Here is a 27125-nt window from a genome sequence, read left to right as displayed (position 1 = left end):
TCATCCAGAGAAGAGTTGAAGAAAAAGGAAATGGTTAAATTAAAGTTTTAAAAATACAATTATTTTACCTACACTCAAAGGAATAGTAATTTTTATTTAAATCTGTGATTTCCTGTCTATGGCATAGAGAAACAGTGTTCTGTCCATCAACCACCAGTGCTTGCTTCTGAAATGTTCTAGGCACTGATGTTTTAAAGCAAGCTATCTTGCTTAATGTCCTTACATGCGCACATATGTAAAGAGGCTCAAACAGAAATAATTTAATTTCACAACTGCTTTCCTGAACAGATATAAGTTCTGTAGTGTAAAAGGCATGTGGACTACATGACTGGGGATGAGCTGAATGCAGCTCGATTATGTTCCTGGACAGTATGTTTTGCTTGTAACTGAAGTTTTAGTTACAAACAAAATATATTAATTTGAAAGTTGTAAATTTGATTTAAACCCATCCCTTTTTCTTGGCAATTTAGATAACATTGACTTAAGTCAGTCCATTCCAACGCTTATGGAAATGTTTCTTACCACATGAATCTGGAGCACTGGAACAGTGAGAGAGTGGGGATGTGGACAGGAAGGGACTTCAAGATGATTACATGGATAGTACGATGGGCAATTTTCTGTAGAATACGACTTCAAGGAAAATGCATGGACTGTACTCCATCATCAAATGCCTCTGCTCTCACATCTAGACACTATCCACATGGCCCATCTAATTATTTTAAGCTTTTTGTATTCCTGCTGGATCTCTTTCACTGTATTTATGTACAGAAAGTTAAACATATGCGGGTGTGTGTGTGTACTCATGTCCTCCCACTAAAGCGGCATTAGGACCCTGTTAACATTCCAGGGTAACATGGGCTAGAATGTTACAATTCCACCTTACAAAGGCTGTAGGGCTGAGGGCATTGCTCTTCTTTGGACAGCCAATGTGGACTACCCAGTTCAACTTTATTACTAGGTTTTATTTTTCAGTGCCAATTTCTAATATTGCAACCACAGAACCCAGTGCTAGGCATTTTAATTTCTCAAGTTCATACCACATTAAAGGAATGGTAAATTTTTACCATCATGTGGTAAAAATGGTGCCGTAAATAAACTGATTAAAAAAACCTCCCCAGGGAATAAGTGGGAGGGAAAATAATTTTAGGAAACTATTGTTTTTCACATATCTAAACGTCTATTTCTTCTTAACATTCAGTAAAGGCAGATGGTATGACAATTCCTATGAAATGACTGGGGCATAAATCCAAAATCAAGGAAACAGTACAAAACATTATGGAAAATGTCAGAAAGAAGAATGCCCATATCAACAATGACAGGCATAACTTGTGAGCGCCCTGAACTTTCTGTGCTAATGCAGATTATGACTCCTGCCTGCAGAAATAAGAGATGCTGCATCTGTGCTGTTTGGATGTGCACATCTGACCTGTAAGAGGTACAAGTTTGCACCGCCATCAGGGTTAGGTGAGAGACTGTGTACAAAGGATACACAGACTGCTCAGTGCTCTTGGTTAACAAAGAATGTTCTGAAACTGCTACTGTTGCTCTCATAGCCAGTCTGCAGGAAAACCTACCCTATACAGAATTTCACAAGCTTAGGCAGGGTCTGAAAGGTTAAGATCTTCCTCAATCACTCAATCAACTGGACGAGAATAATGAATTAAAACTGCAGATGTAAGGAACCTAGGAGATGACAGTGACAAGGATTCCAGATGAAGATTTACTAAAATGGATCAAAGCTGCTGAAGAGGAAAAGGCTAGGGTACCTAGTACAGAACAGAGATACCCATAATTAGGCCTTTGAATAATGGAACCAAAGTAACACTGTAGCACGGAGATAACAAAAGCAGGCAGAAATATCTTTTCTCCACAAAGACAATGTCTAAGTGAAATCAAATATGCTACATAAGCTGCCTTAGTGTAGCTTCCTAGAGAGTCTGCATTTCAGTATACAAAGCTTTGCATTTGTTGGCAGCCAGGAGGGCATGCTTTTTCCTTATGGTTAATGTCAGAGTACTCATCATACTGCTGCTCACCTCTTGACTCCCATGCACCAGATTTTTAGCTGGGATTTCTCAATTAAGAATGATGTGAAGAAATAAGAAAGAATATCATTTTATAAGTCCCAGTTACTCATCCAGCTTTAAGCTGGACTCCCTCTCCCAGTAAACTTTTCTCTTTGGGTATTTTAAATTAAAATCCAGAACAACTTATTAGGATACAGCCCCTACACACAAAATGATGTGAGCATTTACATTGACGGCACAAATGGTGGGACATCGTTTCCCACAAGATTCACACCAGACAGTTTAGTCAATCCTGACAGAGAGCAAAAGGCTGAGTGTAAGAAAGGAGCCAGGTGCACAGCTAAAATTACATTCACCAATAAAACTCACAAAGGTCACATTTTGCCATAACTCATTCTCTCCTTTGCAGCCGATTTTCCTGTCACAGGGGAAGGAATAGGAGGAGGAAAAATAAGATGTTTGTCTGGGAGCCCTGAGGGCTGCAGTGCTGGAGGTGTATGGCAGGTTGCTGAATTCTCATTTATCAGCCTTAAAAAAGATGGAGTGATAAATGCATAACCGGCCCTTTAATATTTTATGCAGGTGCTAAAGTGACTTAGCTGTCAACTTCCATACATCACCAGCGGCTGATAAACCAGTTTTCGTCACTTCAGACTGGGGCTTTTTACAATTTCATTCTCTAATTATTTTTTTTAAAATCACACACATGCCCCCCAAAAAACTGATCTACCTGTGGCTGCTCCTGTACTTTCCAACTCTGGGTTACATTGTCTTGAAACCAATTATAGCCGAGTGCTACTCATAGCTCCTACAGTTTTATTCTGTTTTCCCAGATATAGAAAATTTTGACACTGGCAGAACTACAAATTCCCAGGTAAGCAACTGGCTTGTTACCTAGATTAACAAGATTCAAGGAAGAGAACACAACTTCCTAACCCAGAATATCCAAGAGTAATGAAGTGCCTTTCCTTAGGCAATTTCTAACACTTATTAAAGGAACCTTTACAGGACCAACTATGCTAGCTCTGCTTTGCAAGGCTCCCCCATTCCCCCACTATCCCAATGAAAAATGCAGTGGGGTAGAAGACCAACCATACAATTTCTGTTCATGGGAGCATGCCACAAGTCATTACTGTGATGAAGACTGATTCTGTGGAGGGGCATATGTTTCCTTGAGAGTCAGACATGTATGCTAAGCTGCTTCTAGGATTTTCAGCATCTGACATAAGAGACACACAAATACATCTTTCTGAAGAAATGTTTGCCATAGAAATGACCTATACTCATATGAGCAAAAACAAGCCTGGGCCCTGGGCAATAGACCCAGAAAGACAAAATGGCCAGTCAAGGTTAACATTTCATGATCTTCTTAACCCTATTTTCTGATAAACAAAGGACCCAGGCATTTGTTCAGCCTAGAGCACATCTCAGCAATCCCTTGCAATGCCCATCTTACCTCTGAATCCCCCTTCCAGGAGGGTGGTAGCACGTATCCTCTTCTGCCCACACCATTCATATTCTTCAAAGCGATTACCATTCTCATTCTCAATGTCTACAGAGTCATCTTCCATCATGCATGAACCTTCCCTCTGGGTTGGCAAAGAGAAAAACCCTACGAATCAGTGCCTTAAGTTTAAAAAGAAGAGGCAGCCTGTGCTAACAGGGTAGTATTTTTGACAATGGAAGGTATACAATCTAAGCTAAACAGTGGCAGAAGTGGACAGAATATGCTGGTACAGATTAGCAAAACTGTATGGAGGTGTAGAAAAATATATATAATTCATCCACATTCATCACTAATTTTAGAGTACTGGTTTAACTGTGGGAATTCCAGAAGGTGGGAGGGAGGGACATGGAATCAATTTCCACCACTGGAACTGAGATCATCCCTTTTTGAGAGCTAATGAGAACTACTGGTGATCAGTTTCTCTTACAGCTGAGCTTTCCAAAGCAGCAATTTCCCAGGTCACTGCAGGTGACTAAGTTCAGCAGAATCCTTGGACAATTTCAAAATACAGCTTGACACAGAACTTCACAGTCTGGGTGATTTCTGTCCCCAAACCAGTGATACAAAAAGGATTGATCTGGTTTAAATCAAATTGATTTAAATCACTAGTCAGGAAGATTCTATTTAATCATAATTTTCTCGTAAAAGTACATTCTTGTTGTCTAATATAACCTTAATACATATCCAGGGATAGATTTAAGTTTCATTTTCAGAAGGTAGGTACACACTTCTCATAATACTGTTTTATTTGGGCAACCAGGCCTTACATTTCATCGTTGCACTGTTTGCATTTCACATGCATGCTTTTCTTTCCACAGGTACAGGAACTTCATTAAAATATTCCCAAATGAGGTCTGCTGCCACGACAGGTGTTTCCCTTCTACAGTGGATACACTTGGAAAAGTGTACCCTCAGGACTGCATGAATATGTTCTGTTAACTTTTGGTTTCACTTTCTATTCCCTCCCCTAACCCTAGCATCTATATCCAGACTCCTCCTCACTCATATCTACTCCATTCCCCCAAATCCTCTATTCATTCATTGGCCTTCTTTAGAGCAATTCACACATTATGCTGTATGTGTATGGATGTCTGCATACTTGTACACACGTTTATGTAAATGACTGCACCTGTGTTTAAAAGTGAACCTGGATACAGGCCCTTCAAATGCATAGTACAGATAGGAAGTGTACTTATGTACATCTGTACAGCATAACATGTGAATGACTATACATTTACAGATCTGTACCTGTCGTGTTTGTACGATTGTTGAACGTAACATGTGAATAGGCCTAATGTGTTCGCAGTTTTAGAGAGGGGTAAGGGCTTCTGTGTGTGTGTGATACATGTACATCATCTGCAGAATAGGATTGATCAGGTCTGTTATCTCTCATTCCCAAATACTGCTAACATATTCATAGAATATAATTAAAAGTTATGATTAACATTCATGATGACACCTTCGCCACAGGTTCTATTTTATTAATTTTAAAATTTTTACAATCCAATTTTAAACAAAAAAGTCCAATTTAAAATTTAAAAAAACACATTTTTTTATTTTTTAAAAAGAACCATCAATGTTTTATCAACCCTGGTTACAAAAAATAAATTCTTCTTCTGCTGCTATATTGTTCCACAGTGAATTTTCAGTTTCCAAAAAATGCATTGTTTCATAAAATTAGAAACATAATGAATTGATACAATGCCAGGCAAACTGGGCAGTTTCAAAATTGTAATTAAATTTTTTCAGATGACTGCACTTACAAAATACAGGTGAAACTCGGAAAATTAGAATATCGTGCAAAAGTCCATTAATTTCAGTAATGCAAATTAAAAGGTGAAACTGATATATGAGACAGACGCATTACATGCAAAGCAAGATAAGTCAAGCCTTAATTTGTTATAATTGTGATGATCATGGCGTACAGCTCATGAAAACCCCAAATCCACAATCCCAGACAATTAGAATATTACATGGAACCAAGAAGACAAGAATTGCAGAATAGAACAATATCGGACCTCTGAAAAGTATAAGCATGCATATGTATTCAGTACTTGGTTTGGGCCCCTTTTGCAGCAATTACTGCCTCAATGCGGCGTGGCATGGATGCTATCAGCCTGTGGCACTGATGAGGTGTTATGGAAGACCAGGATGCTTCATTAGCGGCCTTCAGCTCTTCTGCATTGTTTGGTCTCATGTCTCTTATCCTTCTCTTGGCAATGCCCCATAGATTCTCTATGGGGTCAGGTCAGGCGAGTCTGCTGGCCAATCAAGCACAGTACACTGTATACTTTTCAGAGGTCCAATATTGTTCTATTCTACAATCCTAGTCTTCTTGGTTCCATGTAATATTCTAATTTTCTGGGATTGTGGATTTGGGGTTTTCATGAGCTGTACGCCATGATCATCACAATTATAACAAATTAAGGCTTGACATCTCGCTTTGCATGTAATACGTCTGTCTCATATATCAGTTTCACCTTTTAATTTGCATTACTGAAATTAATGGACTTTTGCATGATATTCTAATTTTCCGAGTTTCACCTGTACCTACTGCACAGCTCTTTGGGTGTGTTAAAATTAGCAAGTTAAGAGTTTTCAATGCTTGTTTAAATTTTATAGGAAGAAACAATGTAACGGGGAAATTGTAGTACCTTAAAATATTTACAAGTAATCCAGTAAACAAATTTCCAACTAAAGCTTTACATTTGCTTGGATAACTATATTAAGTGTGCTTTATTAAGCTGTTTCCTAATCAAAATTTCAGTCAAAATACATTCAGCTACTGGAAAAGCTTTTGAAATATTTTTACAGCTTGTAAGGTTAGCATGGCATTCTATTTTAGAGTTGGTTTCTAAACAGAACTCACAAACATGTGAAATCTCATTCCAATTCATGGCATTCGATTTCCCCCCCAGAAAAATATGCTGATTCAAAATTTTGCAGACAATCCTGATCCCTGGCTCAAAGTGGAGCCGAAATCTTTTGGAATGGCATAGAAAAAAGCTCCACTGCTTTGCATATATTATGATGAATGCCTCTAATGAGAATTCAGAACAAAACAGACAGCAATGCAGAGAGCCAAGTCATAATTGTTGAGAAAGATGAACATTTTCATCAGCACAAAGCTCCTTTCACGAACAGGAGTGTTTTGTGAGTAGGAAGAAGTCCTTGCACAACTGCAACATTTTCTTCATTCACAGAAGGAGCTTCACACTGACTGATCATTAGCCTGGATGCTGCCCAGTGCAATTGGTTTCTTAGTCACAGGTGAAAAGTGTGGATTTTAAAAAGATATTTATCCCACATTAAAAGATATTAGGTGCTGAAAGACTTTAAGTCTCTTAGCTCTAGAACATGCAAGATGCTTAACATGTTTCTCAAGGTATTTAGACCATGTTCAATTTTAAATCATGTGGAACTAGAGTCAACTGACATCAAGTTGCCCAAGGCCGCCCACTGAATTCATGGCCCAGTTGGAATTTGAATTTAGGACTTTCCTGACCATCTTCAATATCTGGCTTCTAATCAGAGCTACAGCTGTGTACCTTGGCATAGAAGTTAAGGAACCAAGTTATTTCATCCCTCCTACCTGATATTGAGAGGAACATTACACCTCAGATCTATAAACTACTTGAATATGTTAAAGAGAAAGCAGAAATGAGAAAACAGAAATGTGGAGCTGCTCATGTTAGAAGTGAACTATAACACTCGGCATCAGACTTTAGTATCAGTGTTGTTATCGGAGAAGGATTCTTTAGCAGAGCCTATAGGCACAGAGATGTTTCTACCACAATACGGTTTTTATTTATCTAACACCTGACAAACTGCATAGGTATGTTGAATGAAATGACCAATAGGACAGAGCATTGAGAGGTGATGGATAAAAAAATTTCTTGAAGGTATTACATAATTTTCCATCACTACAGTTTTACTCCAATCTTGACTATATGACTCAGCTCATCAACTAGCAGTTCTAGTCACAATAGCAATGTCCCTTAACTCATAAAACTGTAATCTATGGCAACTGAATCAGAAGCTGTGATAAGGTCCACCATGACTAGAATGACAAGCTATCCTAGAACAGCAAATCTTTGATCATTCTGACAAGTACTAGCTATACTATAGGAAGATTAGAATGAAAATTCAAGTGCCTCAGGACATTACTGTTCTGCAGCTGTACTGCCAATGTCTTCCTTAAAAATGAGAGATTAGGGACTGTATGATAATCAGTAAGCAATAGGCTTACTGAGAAAAGGCTGTTCTATACCTTGCCAGCCATCTCCTCTCCAATCTATGCCTTAGCCCAGGCCTGCTCAACTTTGGTGCCCCAGCTATTTTTGGACTACAACTCCCATAATCCCCAGCCACATTGGCCAATAGCCAGGGATTATGGGAGTTATAGGCCAAATCTGCAGGAGGGCACAGGTTGAGCAGGCCTGCTTTAGCCTCTATTGCTGTGTGGAATTATTATTAAATAACATCTGCCTCCCATCATCAGGGCCCAAAGTTGAGCAGCCCTGCTCCGGCATAATGAGACTGCCCAAAACTACCAGATAGGTGAAAAACTTCATCAAGCTCTCAAGGCTGTGGTCTTCATTCCAAAAACTTGGTTTCTTTCTAAGTCACAGGCACAGCAGAGGTAGGAAGAAAGGAACGAGAGTGGCAGCAGGGAGCCTTCAGAGCTTCTACCTTTGCAAGGCATTGTTCGACATGCTTACTCCTCTCCTCCTCGGATCCTGAGAGAGGTCGGCTGCAGAGGGGACATACCTGCCCTTCGTCTTGCTTCCTCCGTTTCATTTTCCCAATCCGAGCTGTGCAAGGAAAGCAGAGACAAAAAACCCACGACAGGTTATATACATATATAAAAGAAGGCAGATTACACACACACACAAACCATATGCTCAGGTTTTACCTTGAGCAGACAGAACTTTTAAAGAATGAAATCTAATTGTATCCTGTGAACTAAAACTGTTTTACTATCCCTAAAGAATAAAATGTAAAGCCAAACATAGACCAAGTGCCTTGCCTATAAGAGAACATGGACTCTTTTACCCTTACAGCATTGTTTCTCCTTTGGGAGAGCCTAGGAACTGTTATTTTTTACCCAGTGATTTTCATTTTTTATGCATGGATGCAGAATACCAGTGGGGGAATCATCTTTCAGAATCTACCTTAGGACAAGCCATCAGTACTTTTTTCCTCCATAGATTCTAATCAGATTTATTTCAGTATTTTATTTTAGAGCAGCCTGACCACAGAACAGGCTGCAAACTACTGTAAGAGGTAGTGTCAAAAGACATTGTTTTTTCTACAATAGCCTAACATGACTACTTAGAATTTGCTCTAAAAATAGATAATCAACATAAGCAGAAATGCCCAAGAGTCTAGTAATCTACACAGCTGCAATGATACCACAAAGTACCGTATCTTTCAAAACTCCCATAGCTCCTGCAGAATTATGAACATTCTGCTCAAAAGGTAAGCGGGCTTCTAAAAATTAAGAAGAACCCCTTTACATATGGGCAGTGTCCAATTGGGCTTCCAGTGAAGGGAAACATTTTACTCAGTACAGTGCTTAGTTCTAGTTCTCTACTCTTGGACGCTTTACTGAATCAAGGATTCCAGATTCCATCTCTCATCTTTCTCTACGAAGCTATTTGCAACCAGAAGCGCAGAACTGTCTACATTACAACCTGCATCTTATCACTGTCAGGGAAAAGAAAGAAAGAAAGAAAGAAAGAAAGAAAGAAAGAAAGAAAGAAAGAAAGAAAGAACTAGTTCTTTTCTAGACTGGAGACATGCCAGTTAGGTTAGCCTTTTCTTTTATCCATTTGCTGATTAAGCTGAATCATCATTAAATGCAAGAAAAACATCTGGATACTTGCATTAAAATAACACCTATTCTTAAGAAAGATCACTTTGGGCAAATATCATCAAATATGAAAATGAGCAGCTTAATTAATAAGGAAGGTCAAAATTCTGCCAGAGACCCAAAGAAAAGCCTAAGGAAATCCTGTGTGGTAACAAGAGGTGACATGACCAAGATGTCACTTAATGCAGCAACTATTATTGTTACAAGCCTGATTGTGTGCTGCAGAAATTTTAATGCATTACAACTGCACTACAAATAAAAATAAATGTTGCATACTTAGTGAGAAGGTGGACCCAATAATTACAGTTAAAGAAGGGAACAAGAAGATGTCAATGACAACTGCAGGAGGAGAATAACTGTCCAGGGGTGCAATATAGGAAGGTGAAGAAACTTTGAAATATGTTCAGTTTACTATACAGAGCAGTTCATCAGCCTTACAGATAACCAGGGGAGGATCAGTCATTCACCCCTGATCACTTGTCCTAGTCTCCCCAATCACAACTTTTTTTCTCCCTCACCACTCCTCCCCCCTCCTTTCAGAATACAAAGTGGGGGCTAGAACTCTCTCTTCTATCTCCAACTCCTTGTAGACACAAGAAGCCAGAAGAAGGGGCTGGTTTCTCTAGTGCAGAACTAACAGCAGCTACTCCCTTTCTCTCTCCTTGACTTAGAGGTAAAGGGCTATCTTCAGACACAAAAAGAAACAGCCAGGCACTGCTGCATTTGCCATGGAATGAGTGGTAATTGCTTTATGCTTTTGTCCCCCTCTCTCTAGCAGGAGGAGAGGGACATCAAGAGAAAGCCTGTCCAACCAGTTAGCACATCAGGTTTAGAATTAGACCTTGTTTAAGAAAGAGTTTTTCTGGTGGCAGCATGTGGGACTATTCCCAGACCCAGAAGGAGGAGATGAATAGCCTGGCATACAGTCTTCAGAAGAGAGGGACTCCATTATGAACAAGACATGCCTAAGATTTCTCTCATGCTTCCAGAAAGGAACAAGGAGAGAAAACTTGCCTCCAGGGTGCAGCTCCATCTTAAATACGATTGTTAGGGAAGCTGCCTATTGGGCTATTTCCTCCCCCCCCCATTTTCTGTAAGGGCCGAGAGAGAGTGTAGTCGCAAGTAAGTTGTGCACAGGGTTCTTACTTGGACAACTGAGGCAATTCTTACGTGCCCCAGAGAAGTGAATATTTACAAGCCTCTACTAAATGCCACTTTCATTAAACATCTTGGAGAATATGTTCTTGTCCACTTGAACTCAGTCACCTAATCTGCATCATGAATTGCATTCATGGGCCTTAATGACTGCTAAAAATGAAGTAGAGACAACTCTCGTGGGTTTGTATATCTGGTTATTTTTCACTGTCCCTGATAGCATGTGGCATTGTTTTCAAGGAGCATCTATGACATACACAGATGTCCCCTGTAGACTCCCAGTGGCCTTAAAAAAAAACACACACAACCCACACACAACTGCTTACTGAAAACTCTGGGGCACAATATAACCTACTTTTCAGGTCTGAAGTGAGGATAACCAACAGAAACTGCAGAATACTTTGCAAAAACTGAGGGTTCATGCTTAATTGTTTCCATAACACGTTAAAGTCTATTTAATGAAAAACTAAACTTGAATTGTAAGTGGCTTTGCAAAGCTTTTATAGCTTTGTCATTAGAGTGATCCTAAATGTTTTTGAGCTAGTTATACATTGGCAGATTTTTCTGCCATCAATATCTTTGTATTACCATGACACATGCAGTAGTAAAGCAAGAGGATTTGATTTTGTGCCTGGGCTGACGAATTCTCAGTGCCATTCAGCAAATAAGAGTGTCTTGTTATCAGACGCTCTCTGTAATAGAGCTAACCTTAAAGACCCATGAGAGGTCCTGCAAAGAAAAATGTTCTTACCCACAAAATTAGAGTGGCATGAGTGAAACAGTAAATGGAGAAAAGAGAAGCTAGCAAAGTTTCTGTTCTAACACCTTTTGTAGTAGCTTGATACTGGCAGAGGTGGATCTGGAGCGAGAAAGAGAAATGGGGGTTGTTTGAAAGCAACAGTGAGTAGAATTTCCAATTGCTGCCACGGAGCTCAGCTATCACTTCCAATCAACGCAGGAGGAATGGAGTAGCCCCAGAGGAAGGGGGGCAAGTGCTGAGCTGTCCCGAAGGAGAACAGCTCAAAAGAACACACAAGTGAGACCACAGTATTGTTAATTAGTGCTGATAGATGCAATCATTTCTAATTAGCTCACTAATCCTTCTCCCCCACACTCCTGTCACAGGAGCAAAGGGGCGGGGGGACTGGGTTGATTTCCCCCCCTAACCCTTAAGTCAAAGATTTTTTTAAAAAAACCTGAATAAGAACAACAAGAAAAGAGTCTCTCAGTTAAGCTTCCCTGCTGATTCTATCTCTTCTTCTATTCTTCTAAGCTTTTTTATTTCGGCTCTTAGCCAGAAATGCAAGCAGGTCACTAATTTTCATTAGTATTAGTAACAATATTCCAATGGAAGGACTCGCTGAACCAGGCTGTCCTTAGTGTCAAGCAATCTATCTTGTCAGCTTTCCTTCTTCATTACAACCACTGACAATCCTGGACTACATGGAATGTGGCCCAAGTTGGAGTGAAAAGTAATCTCAGCTGTACTGCTAGTGACTCAAAGATCCAAGGGCAGACCCTCCTTTCTTTATCAAACACACAATTTAAAGGCCACCAAAATAGAGGTTAAGATGTTGGGATCTGGGCTTGGTTTCATTCTTTTCTATTAAAGATATTTTAGTTCTGCTGCATCAGGCTCTCTTTCATTCTTGGAGAGAGCGAGAAGGCTGCTGTGTTAAGACAGTCACATTTGTGTTCCTGGTTGACTGACTATTCCAGATGACAGATCTCTCTAAGACATAGGCAAGCTTCTCAGGAGTCTTGCTGCAACCCTGCTCCTTTTCTCCTTTTTCAAGAAAAGAGATTTCCCCGCCATGATCTGCCTTGTTCTTCCACATTCCTCCTGCCTGTATGTTGCCATGCTTCCCTGTGGGTTCTATCTTGCACTTATTCGCTGCGACTCTTCTGAACAGGTTCCAGGTTCTCTCTCTCTCTCTCTCTCTCTCTCTCTCTCTCTCTCTCTCTCTCTCTCTCTCTCACACACACACACACACACACACACACACGCACAGACATCTGTAAGCTTCAGAATCCATGTGAGCTTCCCAACATATCTATAATACATTGTTAATCCCTGTGAGCCCTTTTGGAACTGGGAACAATTTTCTATGCTTTGCTATGTAGACCACTTAGAGAACTTTTCCTGAAAAGTGGTATATAAACATTCTTAATAATAATATACAGAAACTTAAGTTTACACTCTGCATCCTTAACTATAGGAACATAGGAAGCTGCCATATACTCAGTCAGACCATTGGTCCATCTAGCTCAGTATTGTCTAGAGACTGGTAGCAGCTTCTCCAAGGTTGCAGGCAGGACTCTTTCTCAGCCCTATTCTTGGAGATGCCATGGAGGAAACCTGGAACCTTCTGCTCTTCCCAGTGGCTCCATCCCCTGAGGGGAATATCTTACAGTGCTCACACACTAAGTCTGCCATTCATATTCAACCAGGGCAGACCCTGCTTAGCTAAGGTGCAAGTCATGCTTGCTACCACAAGACCAGCTCTCCTCTCCTATATAAACTATCTTTTATACCCAGAAAGATAGTTTGGAGGAAAAGTCTCAGTCTCTCCTCTTTGAGTTTCTTAAAGTTATTTCTACTTATTTGCTCATCTTGGAGCTCTTGGTCCAAGTCCTGCCCGTCTGCTGCTAAGGACTTGATGCCATCAAGATCTCATAACCTCATCCTGCTTGCTTGTCTGTCATTATTGGCTCAAGTGCTATCCATGATGTCTGTTCTAATTTATTGTGCTAATTAGGACTGTCCACATGTTTGAAGCTGAATGCTGAAAAGAGTTTAGCTGGATGTCTGAACTATTTGTTGCAAGATGCTTCAGGCATTCTGGACATTAACCATATGTTGCCTTTGTACTTGAAGTCAGATGTAGGCTTGAATCTACAATGAGCAGAAGGAAACATACATCTCCTGAGCAGCAATATATACTACTAAAGATTCAACAAAGAGGTGCTTGGGGGAGGGGGAAGAGGGGTCCAACAAAAGTGTGCTTCCGATGACCTGGACATAAACAGAGGTTCCATAACCTACACACACCAATTAAGTATCTGTTTACAAGATGCCTGGCATGGAGAAAGCCTCAGCAGCCTGAGGTCAACAGGCTATAGTATACATTAACTTAAGAAAGGCTGGTGTTATAAGGAAACCCAATAAGAGAATCTGCCCTCCTACATCCTTCATATATAAATTGCTCTAAGCATCTAGATCAACAGCTTTTGCAGAAAGGAGAAAATGATTTTCAGGCACCTCTATAGTTCTTGCTGATAACAGTGGAAAGTGTACTTAATTTAGATATTGTTTTAATTGTGTTTTAATAGTTTTAACTTTTTAAATTTTAATTGTTGAAATATGTTAATCTTTTTATTGGTTGTTTTTATTGTACTGTAAACCACCCAGAGAACTTGCGTTTTGGGTGGTATAGAAATATGCTACATAAAAAATCATACATACATACATACTATCTTCCTATCCCAATATTGCGAATCAGCCAGAACTGTTTGTGGTCTACATATATTTATTTTCTGATTTGTATACTACTTTTAGTCCTTAATCCCCTTCCAACAAATTCTCTCACAAAACTCCTTCAAAGAGCCTGAGAAAGAAGAAAAGCAGAAATTCAGATTCATCATCCCCACATTCATTATCCAGGATGGAATGATCAACTGTTCAACTATAGAACTTACGTGCCTGTAAGTATTTGTGTACATGCAGGAACTTTGACAGGTGTAGATTGGCATATCACAGTGCTGTATGAATTTAAGAACTGTGCCTGCTAAAATGCTAAATGTATAAGCGCCTTAATGGTGAAAGTCAGCCTTCATTATCTCCTAGAAGGAACTTCTCACACCTACACAGGGGGAGGACTCCAGGGTACCACAGGAATTGTTTACAGATATCAAATTGATGTGCAAAGTCACTGAAGAGACAGTTACTACACAGAACTCTGCCACAGAGACCAATTCTTTCCCTTGAGAAGGCTGCCAGTCCTCCCTAGAATCCAAAATATTGCAAGAACTCTCCACAATTCAACTCTTGGGCTACTATAGTTTCCTGACTCATGTATTATTCATTCATTCATTCATTCGATTTCTATACCGCCCTTCCAAAAATTACACAGAGAAATAATAAATAAATAAGATGGAAGTCATGTATGACTTCTGGCATCATCACAGTAACCCACTAATGGTTCCTATGGAAACAACAGGAGTTCAAACCAAAGCTCAAACATGTGGCTTCTCACACAACACATATAGGATAGGAAGAGTTGGCTGATATATTTTCCCCCGCCCCACTACCACTTGCTGGAGAAGGTATTAATTGTGTAGAAGGCATCCCCGATGTGTTTGCTTAGCTCATTTCTGTAACATCAACTAATGATTCTACAAACTTTCTTGGCAATTTATTCCACTGGACAACAATTTATTTGTTAGATAATTTGCTTGATTTTGTATATATATTCCTGCAACTGAAGCCATTTATTTCCTGTTGTAAGCCACTAGAATAGAGAACCACATATTTCTACTTTTTTTTTTAATAGCAGCCTTTTATGTTGCTGAAAGTATGAATTCCTTTCTTCATTCATAACCGCCCTGAGTCATTTTTGGAAGGATGGTATATAAATCAATCAATCAATCAATCAAAAAACACTTTTCAGAATTTTTCTGAGTGTCATCAAAATAAAGAATAAACCATCATGTAATGTTGCACATGGTCCTTCAAAAAGAATTTGACCAAATCCTGTCAAGAAAAGGAGACTTGGGGAGTCCCATTTGTGGGTTATGTTGTGAGCCACCCGGAGGACTATGTGCATATGCAAAAAGTCTGCATGTGTCTAATAAAGATCCCAGTTTCAATCTCAGAAAAAGTTTGGAGTGAGTAGGATAGATGGTACTCCAAAACTATGTCCATCACTGAAAATGAAAGGGCAGCAAAGAAGAAAGACATCACTGAAAGGCTGATATTTCCATGTTAAGAGAGGTTAGAGAACCTATGACGAGGCCAGGAAAAACCCCCAGGATGAAAAAAATACACAGAAGCACTTCAAATTGTTAAGAAGCAGAAGGCAATCTCTAACAGAAGCAAACTGAACTACTCATACAGTTAATCCTAGGCAGATTATCACTGTGTTACTTGAGGATGGGTTGACTCTGCTTGATCGACAACACTAAAAAGAATGTTTAAGATGCATGAAGACTGGGTAGACAGAAAGGCAACAGTCTGGAAGTATCTTATAAGAAGAACATGAATCTTGTCTATTTTGTGACAGATCAGATCACAGCATGGTGAAACTTAAGACCAACCCCAGTCTTGTCTTTAGGATTCTATCAACTACTAATTTTAGATCCCTACTAATCTTATAGTTTTTGCCATTTTGGAATGTCATAAATATAGGACCATCACTACAGAATAGCTGGTTAAAAGGCTCACAAGAACAGAAACAAGAGAAAAGGTCACGTTGGAACACTTGATGCTCATATTGATCTATAACAGCAACAATATGCAACTTGTTTTGAAAAAATTGGTTCGGTTCCAAAAGTGATCTTGCAGCTCTTGGAAAAATATTAGTATTTCTGCAACAGGTATTTCCAATAGTACTTCCACATGCCCAAGGGAATTTTTGAGAGACGATCAATAGATGGAATGCTCTGATACCATTCATTAATCATATGCTGGAATTATTCAGTAGCAGAGAGACTACTGTGGTTGGGTATGTGAAAGGCAGATCATAGACATTCACTATGCAGCCCACAGTCCCCATTAATCCTGAATCAAGAGCTCTCTCTTGCAACCTGCATAGCGAGTACCACCAACATAGATCTTATAGACCTGGAGCTTGTTGGCATTCAAGAATAAAGAGTTTCTTTTTTCCTTGCAATGTCAGGATAATTTACAGTTGCTGTTGACTCTGAAGGCCTAAATTTTTACTGTCTCCTCAAAAGTACTTTTGATTGAATTAAGTACAACAAAGACCACTTTATTTCTGTACACTGACAATGGAAGTGTAATTAGTTAAAATAGTTACTACTGTATCTTTTGAAAAATTATTTCTATTTTATGACAAAACAATATTTCCAAATACTCTGAAGCACAAACATCAAAATAAGAATGTCTAAATTAATGACCCCTGCAATGGTAGACTGAGTTCTATCCCAATATAAAAAGTTCTGGAGATTACTGTTATAAACACACATTTATAATATCTGTATGGAAAATGTTGTACATGATTCCAAAGAGGGATTGGGGGCAGCGATTATCTATCTGACAGAAAGACAGGGTAAAACCAGTTTTAGCTAATACAACAGATAGATGTTATGGTTGTGCATATGATTTTTCTAATGCTTATGGATTAAAATTGGAATAAGCTAGAGAGTAGTATTCTACAAAGATTTGGGGATTATAATTGACCACAAATTGAAGAACAGTAATCAGGATAATACTGTTGCAGATGGATTTTTTTTAAAAAGCAAACACTACAAGCACTTCTGTCCTTGGAACTGATGACTTCCCCTCTGCAACAGTGAGGATTCCATAGGGAGGAAAGCTGGTCGTAAGAACAGCCCTGCTGGATCAGGCCCAAGGCCCATTAGGCCAGCATCCTGTTCCACACAGTGGCCCACCAGATGCCGCTGGAAGCCACATGCAGGAGTTGAAGGCATGCCCTTTCTCCTGTTGTTACTCCCCTGCAACTGGTACTCAGAGGCAACCTGCCTTTGAGGCTAGAGGTGGCCTATAGCCCTCCGACTAGTAGCCGTTGATAGACTTCTCCTTCATGAAGCTATCCAAACCCCTCCTAAAGCCATCCAAGTTGTTGGCTGTCACCACACCTTGTGGCAGAGAATTCCACAAGCTGATTATGCATTGTGTGAAAAAGTACCTCCGTTTGCTGGTCCTAGATATCCTGGCAATCAATTTCATGGGATGACCCCTGGTTCTAGTGTTATGTGAGAGGGAGAAGAATCTCTCTATCCACTTTCTCCACACCATGCATGATTTCATAGACCTCTATCATGTCTCCCCGCAGTCATATTTTTTCTAAACTAATTAGCCCCAGGTGTTGTAGCCTTGCCTCATAAGAAAGGTGCTCTAGGTCCCTGATCATCTTGGTTGCCCTCTTCTGCACCCTTTCCAGTTCTACAATGTCCTTTTTTAGATGTGGTGACCAGAATTGTATGCAGTACTCCAGGGGTGGCCGCACCATAGTTTTGTATAAGGGCATTATAATATTAGCAGTATTATTTTCAACCCCCTTCCTAACGATCCCTAGCATGGAACTGGCCTTTTTCACAGCTCCTGCACATTGAGTCGATACTTTCAACGAGTTGTCCACCACAACCATAAGATCCCTCTCTTGGTCAGTCACGGACAGCTCCATGGGAGTAGAGCTGGTCTTGTGGTAGCAAGCATGGATTCTTCCCTTTGCTAAGCAAGGTCTACCCTGGTTTGCATTTCAATGGGAGACTACATGAGCCCTATATGATATTTCCCTTAGGGGATGGGGCCGCTCTGGGAAGAGTATCCATATGCTTTCATGCAAAAGTTTCCATGTTCCCTCCCTGGCAGCACCTCCAAGTTAGGGCTAAGAGAAACTCCTGCCTGCAGCCTTGGAGAAGCTGCTGCCAGTCTGGGAAGACAAGACTGAGCTAGATGGACTAATGGTCTTACTCGGTATATGGCAGCTTCTTATGTTCCTAGCAACAATGTTACCAATAAATTAGATGGGATGAGAGGAGAATAAAATGGGGTTAGAAATAAAAGTAATATGAGAAAAGCTTTAAAACTTCGGGCATCTTTAGCCAGAAACCATTAGTCCCATCAAATTTGTCATTTTTTATCCCAGAACACAGAAAAAAAATTTGTATAGGCTTCCTGCCACACTCACCATTCAGCCGGGTCTGTCTGTTTGCCCTCACTCGCAAGAAGGTCTGAGAAAAGAAGAGTAAGAGCAAAAAAGCATTAGGGTCTTGCTAGTGAGAAAATCATAGAATGATTCATCCCATTCTGAGAATCAATCTTGAAATAAGACATTTTTTTCTTATCCATACCTTATCAATCTACACCCCAAAATCCTCTTTTCTGAGTTACTTCTGTTTCCTCCGTTTCCCAATTCAGAACAACACCATCTGACCCTCCACAAACAACTTCCAGTTTAAAGAAACCCAAACTTCCTCATACTCACTTCTACCACCAAAATAGACAAGATCAACCCCATATGAATACACACTGCCCATCTCAACTGCTTGCTAAGTTCAGTAACATGTCCCTAGGGTGCCCCAGAACCCTTCAACCTGCAGCAACACCTATGAATATGCCAATTACGTAGTTCTCACGAAACTATAAACGGATTCCCTTATAAATGAACAAAGGACACCTATTTTACCCTTACTTTCTATACAGTAAAGATAAACAGCGTCACCCTAATCTGCTTCCCCTCCGGTGTTTGGTTCGCCCCCCCCCCATGTAAACAAAGCCGTACCCAAGCCACCGGGGGTGGGGGCTAGGCTACCCCCTCCTCATATAAAAATAGCCCTTTCAAGTTTACCCTCCGGGTATAAACAGACCACTCCCACCTCAAGAATGATGGCCCAACCCCCAGTTCGGATGTAAACAATGCCTACTCCCTCTCCTAGCTATAACCGAGCCCAGCCCCAGAGACACCTTCGCCCCTCGGACGCGCCCCACCCGCACCTCCTCCCGGCCACCGGGCTCCCTCCTCTCGCTCTGCATGGCCGGGGATGAGGGCGGATGCGGGCAACGGCCCCGGCACCTGCAATCAGCTCCGCGCAGCAGCGGCCGCCGCCATATTAGCTCCGATCATGTGACCCGCCGTCGCCGCGGCCTGCGCAGGGTGAGAGTTCAGCGGCAGGAAGTTGTTCTCCTGGCAACCGGCAGGCCCGGGACTCGGGCGTCTTCCCGCCAAAACGCTACTTTGCTTGCACCGCTAACCGTCCACTCCCCCACCCCTGCTGGAAGCAATCTCCAACCCCTCCAAAACAACACCGAGGCTCTAGAGTTCGGACTCCGGAGATTTAGCTGCCTGGCCCGCTCTCCCCCATCTCTATGCTTACAGCTGAGAATCACCAGCCCAAATCGGCGCCCCCCCTCCAAGTTTCCTTCGGGCTTGTCTTCCCATCGCCTTCCAGAGTATTTCCTAACTTTTCGCAGGTCCAGACCCTTGAAGGGTACTTGTACTTTGAAGAGGTGCACAGAAGGGAGACATTCCCTCAAAGCAGAAAAGCAGGACTATTTAAGAACAGCAGCAACCACGACCAGGACCCATAATAAATAGGGATAGTTGTGTGTCTGTGTGTAACTGAAAAATAGAAGAGCTCTCAAGACCTGGACATGGGGAAACCTCTCACTACATGGTGGTCAGCATAGTATTACTGACCACGCAAATGGTACCTATGCATGTGTGGATGCCATGTGTGCATGCTGGTGCTGTGTGGGGATTATCAGGATGCATACTACCCCAGCAGGAAGCTGCATGGGGCAGCAGAGAGCAAGTAAGGACTTGCTCTCCTTTTTCTTAAAGTTCCCTGACAGCATCCCCAGAAAGTGCTCAAACTGCAGTTTGTGCACATCCCTAACTCTCAACCTAGTTTTTCACAAAAGAAGACCATTTTTCCTCTGAAGCACAAAGATGACCATTTCCCAGATTTGATCATACAAGGCTCATTACTTTAAACCTTAAGTGAGATTCTAGTTTCATTAATTTGAACCATAAGGAGCCTCTAAAATAATAGCAGTTATGAAGTAGTTATGAAGAGAGTAGTCGTAACCCAGCAGCACTCAAGAGGCCAAGTCCCCTTATACACCAACTGCAACTGTTTAAGCAGTCTGTTTTGATAACAAATTGCTGCTTTCTCCATCCAGAGAGATACACCTCTTTCATGGGAAATGATGAAGATCTTCTTTAGCAAGTGTAAGCATAACAGTATCATTCTAATAAACTGTTCTGAGCCTGTGTGCAGGGTCTGTCTTTATTATTAGTTTATGTAAAGAACTTAGACCCCCCCCCCCGAAAGTGCTGTATAAATTATATGATTTAAAAACAGGGCTAATACACACACACAGACACACGCAATGTCTTGTAAATACTGAGGCATAAGCAATAATTGTCAGCGTGAGTTTTTGTTTCAAGTGCACTGGGGCTCTCCACAGGGACAACATGAAGATAATCTTACGAAATACAAAATGTCTGTGGATGCAAGTCATTATTCCATTACTTTATGACTTCGAAGTCACAGTCAGTGGCTGCAAGAAGGATAAATCTATAGAGTTGCCATTATCCTGCTAACCAAGGTCCAGATCCTGCAAACACTGAAGGGAAGTGCTTCACTTTGATCCCATTAGCAATCCTACTGAAGCCTTCAAAACTATCCAAGTGTTTAAAACCCAACATGTGTGACAATGTTGCAAGCCTGAGGCCTAAACTGCTAACCCCCCCCACAAATCTTTAAAATCCTTAAGCCACTCCAAATGTTTTCTTGTAAAGCTATGAATGATCTCAATAAAGCAGGTTTTCCCATGTTTTCTTTCAGTAAATGTAGTTTATACAGCAAGAAGGGCAGAAATACATTGCAGTGCTTTTTTTTTAAAAGGAAACATTCAGGAGATGTGATGCAGGATAGATCTGTACCCTCAGTTATCTTTCTGGCATTTATTTTTCCTTACTCATTTTGGTATTTCTATCTTCTCCACAGCTACCTCTTGAAGGTGAGAGCTTTCTCTAGACAGTCTTAACAGGTATTGCCCTAGCAAAAAATATCATCGTTGTATAGTCTACCACATATAAGCACACAAAGTAGTTCTTTCCCACTTAGATTAATTCTAGTACACTGGGATATTTAAGACAGAAGGAGGCACTGCCTGATTTTAAAGTGTGTGTGTGTGGGGCTCATTTTCAAGTTTTTGCTCTCCATTAGTTTTCCTAAGCAGTACATCTGCTTAAGAAATCTACACTAATTACACACGCACACTGCCTTGCATCCTTCACAAACTGTAAAATACACATTATTAAGTTTTTGAGGACAGAGGGGAGCAAAGTAATTCTTGCTTCAAGCAAAGTCTCAGCTGGCAGTTTTGTTCTAGTACACTGAGTATGCTGTGTGAGTGTTTTATTAACCTCTTGTTTAGAAGCTTTATCCACATTATCTGATGCACTCGAGTTGCCAATGGACTATCCTTCAGTGACTCCAGAAAGAACCCAGCACATCACAATTTACTAGACTTCATCTTTCTGGGTACAAAATGCTGTAATACATCTCAGAGTTTAGGGGGTACCACAGGGAATTCTTTCACACTCTACTGTTTAAGCTCATCTTCCAAGAATTTTTGTGTGAAGAAATTTCTTTTGAGTTGGATGACTGAAGATAAGGGCATATAAAAACTAGCCAGTGCAAACCAATGAAGCTACACAGTGCTATATAGAGAGGCTATTTTCATGAGCAGCAGGAACCAGGCTAAGGGAGCCCAGCCCAGTTCCTACTGCTTGTGTGCAGCAACGGGAGCCGCACGACTTCTGGTGGCGGCTTGGCAGCAAGCCCGCTTACGAAGCCTGCTGCTTAACCAGGTTCCAGGCGTGCCCGAAAACCAGGTTAAAAAATTGTGTGTCACCATGGTGCGGCTCCGTGCCACAGTGACTCATGAGTAGCCTCCCGGCGTCCGGGGTGCTCCCCACTTGCATGATGCCTTATGGAACTTCCAGGTACCGGGAGGCCCCTGAACCCCGCCACCCCAACCGGCTCTATGACAGAGCCGGTAATCGTCTGGGCAGCCAATCCAGCTGCCCAGGTAGTGCTGCCTGGTCGTCTGCGAGGAGAGCAGGTCAACCCGCTCTCCTTGCAGACCCTGTTTTGGCTCTACACATGGATCATGTGTAGAACCTTATAGTGTTATACAGTGAACTCATACATAAACATATGGCAAAAATGAAGCTGTGTAATAAACAGCAGATAATGTTTCAATCATTTTGTGTGTGGACAAATTAATATTATAAATGCTGGTAACATTTGTGGAATCTGAAGTGGTTGTGTGCCAGTATATTTCTAGAAGGAACCACAATCTACTCACTCTGCCAAAGGCAAGATGTAACTTCTCCTCCCTCCTCCCCCATCCTACTACCCAGAGAGAGTGAAATCTGATTTTTAATGGATTTTTCTTCAGGCAAATTACACTCTTACCAAGCAGCTCCACTCTACTTACTGTCCAAAGCCATGGTCTGGAATATTAGGACCTGATTCTGTCTAGTTCTTAGCACCCTCATTTCACATTTATTACAGTGAGAGATGTGAATGTTCCATATTTTCTAGGATCTGGCCTGAATTGATTTTCTGTGTTAGAGAAATAAATGCTAACACACTTTTAAAGTGAAACCGTTCTTTTTGTCAAGAAACAGCTATGCCATTAATCCTGTTCAAAGGCATAAGGCTCTGAAGAAAGGACACTGCATAAAAATTCAATTTTTAAAAGCCATGCTGCTCTCCTTGTGTTTCTCAAAAGACCTCAGATTAATGCAACCAGATCAACTTCAAACATCTCATTTACCTACATACATACCTGCTTTTCTTCATCCCTTCTACTCAAATAGTCCACCTTTAGCATTTCACTCAACTTGATCACTCAAAAAAAAATCCTATCTGTCAGTTTCACTTGCTTTCTCTAGAAGCAATTTAACCTTGTTAGGTCTGAGCTGCAAATACAGAGGGGAAGATTTCGATTGCAAAAGAACCTGCTTCTTTTCTTCTCTCTAGAGATGCCATCAAACTTGTTAATCCAAGGCTTAGATACAAATTCAGGGGCTCATAATGCCCGCGTCAAAGAAGAGGTGGGTATTATGAGACCCAGAGTCTTCTCTGGCTTAGATTAAAAACCCACCCTCATGCCTTCCACCCAGCTCCCTAACCCCCAGGCTCCCTTCTCTTTAAACCCCACTTACCAGCTGATCTGGCAGTGGTGGCAGCTGCAATGGTGGTGCTCTGGCCTCACACTCCCTCTCCTCTCTGGCACCTGACACACTGTAATTTTCCCAAAAGGCAATTGCAATGTCAATAGCCTGAGTCTCATGGAAAAGAGTAGGGACATTCTTAGAGTGGGTTCAGAGAGAAGTGGGGAGAGAACCAGAGGATCCTGGAGAGCACACGCACGAGCCAGTACTCCCACCTCTTTCCATGTCACCTGAACCTACCATGTCAGGTTGCCAGTGTTGGGATCCCTCTCCCACTCAAAATTCTCTGTCCAGCTTCAACTCTTGATTTCAGATATCAGGTAAATGTCGGGTAGTCGAGGGAACCCAACATTGGCAACCTGACATTTCCAGGTTTGGACGATAGGGAAATGGCTAAAAGTACCTGCTTGTGCCCGGAGTGCACGTTCACCAGGATCCCCCAGTTCCCTCTGCCTTACTTTTCATGGTTCATCTGAACCTGCCCTTAGTCTCTTTCCCTCTCTTTCTCATAGCCCAAGCCTAATAACATTTACTTAGAAATAAGTTGTACTGACTTGAATAGAACTTGTGCTCAAGTAAGTATGCTTACAACTCAGATACTCTCTGCCCTCTCAGTATCTATCCCATTCATGCTTATTTCCTGCAGCTTTTCCTAAGGACTCTCTCTGCCCAGTCAAGTAAAAATATCTTGCCAATTAATGAAAAGTCCTCTTGCTCTCTCCTCTGGGGAACTATTCATCTAAAGACAAATTCTACCTCTAAAGCCTTGCTTCACTCACATTTTTTTCTATATCAAATATCTGCTCAATGCTAAGGAATTCTAGGTGTTGAACTGGACTGAAATGTAAATTTTTGCTTTGGCACTAGAATGCAGGACTGGAACAAATCCCTTTCCCCACATTTCTTACATACTCCATCAACTCTACTGTTAGTCCCTGGAAGTTCCCATAGTTTCATTCTTTTTCAAACAGAGGGAAGGTACACATGAACGGAACTCATATCAGCCTGGGAACAAATTATGTGTCTTGTGAATTTCTCATGGAACTAAAAAGGGAATGATCTTGTTTCTACCATGGCTGAATCATACCTCAGAACAAATTACACTACACACTCTAATTTTCTGATCAGCCCCCATAATAAGGTTCCCACTTCCTAATTCTACACCTACTTAATTGTCACTTGCTATGCTAAATTGTATTTGTATCTCTGGGCCCAAATACACAGGCTCAGTCACAGGGTGTATTAACATTCACAATCCCCTGTCTCAATTTCTGAAGAGATCTCTACATCTGTGGTTATTCTGCAGGGAATAAGTTTTATAATAAGCTTAGAGACTGTTGAACAATCATGTGGTGACAGTACTGTATGCATATAACCACATGGAAAGCTGGCTAGTTGTAGTGTCCAACCAGATGGAAAGATTTTTATTTTTTAAATTATATTCATTTTTTAAAAATTACATCTCACCATTTGGTGTTCCCAAAATCCCACCATATGGTGTTTCCAAAGTCATAGGAAGACAGCAAAGGTCTTGGGTTGGTGCCAAATAGACATAAACATCATCCACATGATCAAAAACTGTATTCTACTCGGGTTTGGGAGCTGTGTGTACTAGGGATGTGCACGGAACCGGGTGGGGATGGTTCGAAGGCGGAGTGTGTGCGCATCTTTAAGGGCAGGGGAGGGTGCACTTACCCCTCCCTCTGCTTCCCCCCCACACTGGTGCTCTGTTTTCTTAAAGTCCATCGGGATGGCAGTGTATCTCTCTTTCGCCCCATTGCCCCCTTTATTGGAAGCAACTGGAAGTATCTGACGCACCTGCATGTGCCAGGCATGGATGTGTGCACATTGCGCCTGCTACGTGCACACCCCCATGCCCGGTGCATGCAGGTACATCGGATACTTCTGGTTCCTTCTGGTAAAGGGGGCAATGGGGCGGCAGGGAGGTATGCTGCCGCCCCAATGGACTTTAAGAAAATGGAGCGCCGGCGGGGGGAAAGCGGAGGGAACTGTAAGTGCACCCTCCCCCGTCCTTAAAGATGCACACACCCCTGCCTTCGAACTGGCAGAACCACCTGCCATTTGAACTCATGTGCACTAGCATTCCGTGCACATCCCTGGTGTGTGCTCCCAATTTTGGTTGTGTGGAAGCAAGGAAGGAAGAAAACCTAGGTAGAAGTGACTGTGTGGAAGCAAGGCAGGGTAGCTTTTACTTCTACTTTGCTTCCACACAATCACTTCTACCCAGGTTTTCCTCCTACCTTGCTTCCACACAACCACAAATTGGGAGCACACACAGCTCCCAAACCTAGGTAGAACACAGTTTTTGATTGTGTGAATGACCTCATAGGATTGGACTCCAGGCAAGCTGTTCTGGGGAGAACATTCCAAAGAGTGGGTACCACAGCCAAAAAGGCCATTTCTACAATGATTTTTACTAAACTCTGTCCAGCTGCTTCCCCACATATCATTGGGAGTAAGGATATGGTAACATTTGCCTCTTGGCATGGTCAAATACTCCTCATAGCTGAGAGTTTCCCCATATGACTGCATGTGTAGCAGGATAACTTTACTAACGGCCACTATAGGTTAAAAATGATCTACACGTATCCTTAGTAAGCAACTGAACCTGTCAGTACAAACTTTATGAAATTCCCTCCAGAATAACCACACAAGCGGACGTTTGCTTGCCAACCTTATATTTCCTAGCAGGCGATAAATTTCATGAATAACCTGCAATCCAAAATTAAAAGTGCTGCATTTTAAAAGAAATATATAATCAGGGCATACATCCAGCACACGTAACTCAGTTTGCAGGTCTTGTAATCAGTTGGGTGAGGGAGGAGGATTCTTTTGTGCAAAGTCTGTTGGATTTGTTCCTAGAGGAGATTTATCTTTGATGCTCAAGTATTTTCCGAATCAAACTTATATTCTAGTTGTGCACTGGGATTGCTTTATATGACCCTGGCTTGCAGTTTTTATAGTAGAAGAGCTCTGGTACAAAAATGGAGTTCTTCTCCCTGTAAAAGCAAACAATATTTCCTATTGTGCCTCTGTATTAAGGCTCATGAGTACCCATGAAACACACCTGTTCCAACAACCACTCCCAGCAGAAACTGGGATCTTTCAGTGTGAAGAAGAGGGTACTAAAAGACATATTTATCTACATTTTGACACCATTCAGAATAAGGCTAGCTAGTTTTTGGTAGTATGAGCTAGCAAAATGCAGAGAGTGTGGCCACTGCACATTTCTGAGATCTGACTTATGTTCTGAATTGTACAAATAACTGACTATATATTAGTCATTCAACAGACACAGAAGTTTAATCCTGTCTATTTCTGTCTATGTCTTAAAAAAACAAACAGTGTCCATAAAATACATAAGGAATGAAGGAGTAAATCTGAACAATGAGGCTCTGTTGGCTTTGGACCCGTAAAAGCAATTGACAGTGCTACACCTAAGCCCTTCATGTTTTCAGACTCAGTGTTCTTTGAAGAGTTGCAGCATAATCTGTTTTCAGAATGGACTCCCAGGTGAAGTTGCTTTTTCTTGGCTAATTGGGGCAGTTTTTTGGGTCTTCTTTCCCATCCATGTTTTT

At 41.3% G+C, this 27125-nt stretch overlaps 1 protein-coding gene across 8 annotated transcripts in view; it reads right to left on the bottom strand.

Moving 5' to 3' along the window:
• The window catches only part of RNF220 (ring finger protein 220), a 410389-nt gene that overhangs the window by 81469 nt on the left and 301795 nt on the right, over positions 1 to 27125 (bottom strand). For 6 of the 8 annotated variants that reach the window (XM_053244321.1, XM_053244318.1, XM_053244319.1 and 3 more), the window contains 3 exons: positions 18460 to 18502; positions 8227 to 8348; positions 3484 to 3616 (listed from right to left, as the gene is read on the bottom strand). In XM_053244321.1, coding sequence (XP_053100296.1) covers positions 3484 to 3616; positions 8227 to 8348; positions 18460 to 18502 — 298 coding nt within the window. Of the gene's footprint in view, positions 1 to 3483; positions 3617 to 8226; positions 8349 to 18459; positions 18503 to 19265; positions 19431 to 27125 lie in introns of those variants that run through there. The other 2 variants (XM_053244326.1, XM_053244322.1) reach the window with 2 other exon arrangements.

This window comes from Hemicordylus capensis, chromosome 4 (genome assembly GCF_027244095.1).
Source record: "Hemicordylus capensis ecotype Gifberg chromosome 4, rHemCap1.1.pri, whole genome shotgun sequence".
Lineage (NCBI taxonomy): Eukaryota > Metazoa > Chordata > Lepidosauria > Squamata > Cordylidae > Hemicordylus > Hemicordylus capensis.
Note: the sequence above shows the minus strand (reverse complement) of the source record. Positions and strands in the feature narration are given on the sequence as shown.